The following is a 3156-nucleotide window of genomic DNA, read 5'->3' on the forward strand; positions in this document are numbered from 1 at the left end:
GAACAGGATGGAATAATTTCATATTTAAAGTACTTTCAGAAGTTTGAATTCTGAATATGAGCGAACTTTTCCTTTAAATGAAAGCAAACCAGTGAGACAAACTTTCCCTAAATGCTTGAAGAACAGCCTCATCCTTTTTAAAGAGTCAAAACAATAAAGTGACAAAATACTGTTAGGCTGTTAGAGTTCTGACAAATAAATTGTTTATTTTAGTCTAAACAAGCAGGCAGATAATAAAAAGACTGGCAGAATACAGAGCAGAGAAGGAGGTGGGATGCTTCCTTTGGGACGGGGTCCACAGACCCATAGAGGGGCCTCATGAGGGCCCGACGTCAGCAGAAAGACGGCCTTCTACGTCTACTACTAACAGGATGTGGATGTGAACACGTCTGTGAGCTGTGATACGGTGACACCCTGTCAGACGGACGCAGACAGACATTTAGGACAGACAGATGTTTAAGACAGATGGACGTTCAGGACAGACGGACGCTCGGGACAGATGGACATTTAAGACAGACAGATGTTCAAGACAGAAGGAGGTTTAGGACAGATGGACATTTAGGACAGACAGATGTTTAAGACAGACGAACATTTAGGACAGATGGACGCTGGAGAGAAAAGGACGTTTAGGACAGACGGACGCTCAGTGAGGTTGTCAGAGACTCTAATCTGCATCATGCTTCCTTTATGATTATTTACTTTAAAAAGTCAAGAAAAGCCAAGAAGGCAAGAAAAAAACTGCATCAAAGTTCAGTCAGCAGCCTGGAAGAGGCCCCGCCCCCCACCACCCCCCAGGATCCAGAAGAACACGCTGGCCTTCACCAGAGGAACTGAGCAGACCCCCATCCCCCCCTCAGATTGTCCCAGAATGGCTTCTGTTCTTGTCCAAAGCTCTACGGGTCCAATGGGCCTTTATGAGGAGGAGCGGCTCTCTGGCGGCGCTGAAGCAGCTGCCTGTGGGTCCATCTGAGTCGCCATCCCAGGATTTCCATTCTCCGGACCGTTGCTCAGCGACATCTTTTCCAGATCTGAAGGACAGAAGGAAGATCTGTTAAGAACAGAGAATAGAGAGCTGGACATCGGATCCAGAAGAACCCAGAGAAAACCCTCCTCTTTCATAACAGCCCAGGAAACCGGCACTGTGGGTCCGTTTTAACCAACCAACCAACCCATCCACCTGCGACCCGCTGATGGAGGCTACAACCTAAAAGCTGACATGCTGACCTGCACCTTCTGTAAACGCACCCAACCCTTTCTTTATTTGTCATGTTTGTGTTCTAGAGCTTATTTCTGGGAGCGTTTCATAGAACTTTTTCGACCGGTACCAATACCGACCCAATATATCAGCATAAATCCTCACTACTTTCACCACTCATTTTGCAGAGTAAAATATCAGAACCAGTCTGATGGAGGGACATCACTCAAACAGAATGCTTTTACTATTAATTTCTATAAACAGAAGTGTTTCTATAAGCCAATTTACAGAAAGGCTTGTTTTTTCTGTCAGTTATCAGACCGATCAGGACAACATTCTATTAAAATGAAATAAATCCAGAGCCGCTGAGATTTAGAAAAGTTGAAGCAGCTTACTTAGCAACATTAAAAAGCTTTTTTCTAAAGATCCTCATTGAATAACTTCAATAATCATCTATATCATTCAGTTGTTTTATAACAAAGTGCTGTGAAAGCACAGAGACGTTCTGCTGCTGCTTCCTGAATGAAAAAGCTAACAGCGCTGACGGACAGATGGACCATGTCAGCTTTACTCTCATTCATAACGAGGGCTTTTCCCTGTTTGCTTCTTTTGAATAATGTCACTTCTCAGACTTGTTTATTTGGTTTCACTAAAGTTCCAAACTCCTGGTAGTTCACCTGGACTTTAGAGCCTTTCAGTGTTATTTTAGGGCTCTGAGGACAAAATGATCTTTATTAATGTAGCTTATGGTTCCTTATGTTCCAGACGGCCCATTCCTACTGGTCTGGTTCTTTTAGAACCGCGGTTCCGAACTCTGCTACCAATCGAGCTTAACAGAATCACAGCTTCCCAATTAAAAAACATCTGATCAGTGACAGCTGGATGGTAGCTCTCCTGAGCACTTTAACGTTATCCTCATGAGGATAACATGTCCCCATAGCAATTAGGCCTTGGTCCACGGGGATACCAGTCCTTTGGTCCCCGTGGCCAACAGTCCTTTGGTCCCCGTGGCCACCAGTCCTTTGGTCCCCGTGGCCACCAGTCCTTTGGTCCCCGTGGCCACCAGTCCTTTGGTCCCCGTGGCCACCAGTCCTTCGGTCCCCGTGGCCACCAGTCCTTCGGTCCCCGTGGCTACCAGTCCTTGGGTCCCCGGGGCGACCTGTCCTTGGGTCCTCGGGGCGACCTGTCCTTGGGTCCTCAGGGCGACCTGTCTTTCGTACCTTATGGCGACCTGTCCTTCGTACCCCATGGCAACCGGTCCTTCATATCCCATGGCGACCGGTCCTTCGTATCCCATTGCAACCCGTCCTTCTTACCCCATGGCGACCTGTCCTTGGTCTCCGGGGTGATCTGTCCTTCATACCTTATGGCGACCTGTCCTTCGTATCCCATGGCCACCAGTCCTTCGGTCCCCGTGGCCACCAGTCCTTGGGTCCCCGGGGCGACCTGTCCTTGGGTCCTCGGGGCGACCTGTCCTTGGTCTCCGGGGCGACCCGTCCTTCGTACCTTATGGTGACCTGTCCTTCGTACCCCATGGCAACCGGTCCTTCGTATCCCATGGCAACCGGTCCTTCGTATCCCATGGCAACCGGTCCTTCGTATCCCATTGCAACCCGTCCTTCTTACCCCATGGCGACCTGTCCTTCGTACCCCTTTGTACCCCGTGACGACCTGTCCTTCGTACCCCTTTGTACCCCGTGATGACCTGTCATTCGTACCCCTTTGTACCCCGTGACAACCTGTCCTTCGTACCCCTTTGTACCCCATGACGACCTATCTTTCGTACCCCTTTGTACTCCATGGCGACCTGTCCTTCGTACCCCTTTGTATCCCATGGCGACCTGTCCTTCCTACCCCTTTGTACCTCATGGTAACCTGTCCTTTGTACCCCATGGCGACCTGTCCTTTGTACCCCATGGCGACCTGTCCTTTGTACCTCATGGCGACCCGTCCTTCTTACC

General features: G+C 49.2%; 1 protein-coding gene and 1 long non-coding RNA gene across 3 annotated transcripts in view; both read right to left on the reverse strand.

Moving 5' to 3' along the window:
• Window positions 1-40: 40 nt before the first annotated feature.
• gopc (golgi-associated PDZ and coiled-coil motif containing) overlaps window positions 41-3156 on the reverse strand; it is a 15842-nt gene continuing 12726 nt past the window's right edge. Inside the window, exon 9 of one of the 2 annotated variants that reach the window (XM_015390638.1) lies at window positions 41-1028. In XM_015390638.1, coding sequence (XP_015246124.1) covers window positions 913-1028 — 116 coding nt within the window. In that variant the 3' untranslated portion in view covers window positions 41-912. The remainder of the gene's footprint in view (window positions 1029-3156) is intronic. The other variant, XM_015390639.1, reaches the window with a different exon arrangement.
• Window positions 2479-3156, reverse strand: LOC107094798. Its single transcript, XR_001481696.1, has 3 exons — window positions 3037-3156; window positions 2809-2832; window positions 2479-2522 (listed from the first exon to the last, which is right to left on the reverse strand). It is a non-coding gene; the product is annotated as an uncharacterized LOC107094798 (long non-coding RNA).

Source organism: Cyprinodon variegatus, unplaced genomic scaffold (genome assembly GCF_000732505.1).
Source record: "Cyprinodon variegatus isolate N-32 unplaced genomic scaffold, C_variegatus-1.0 Scaffold506, whole genome shotgun sequence".
Lineage (NCBI taxonomy): Eukaryota > Metazoa > Chordata > Actinopteri > Cyprinodontiformes > Cyprinodontidae > Cyprinodon > Cyprinodon variegatus.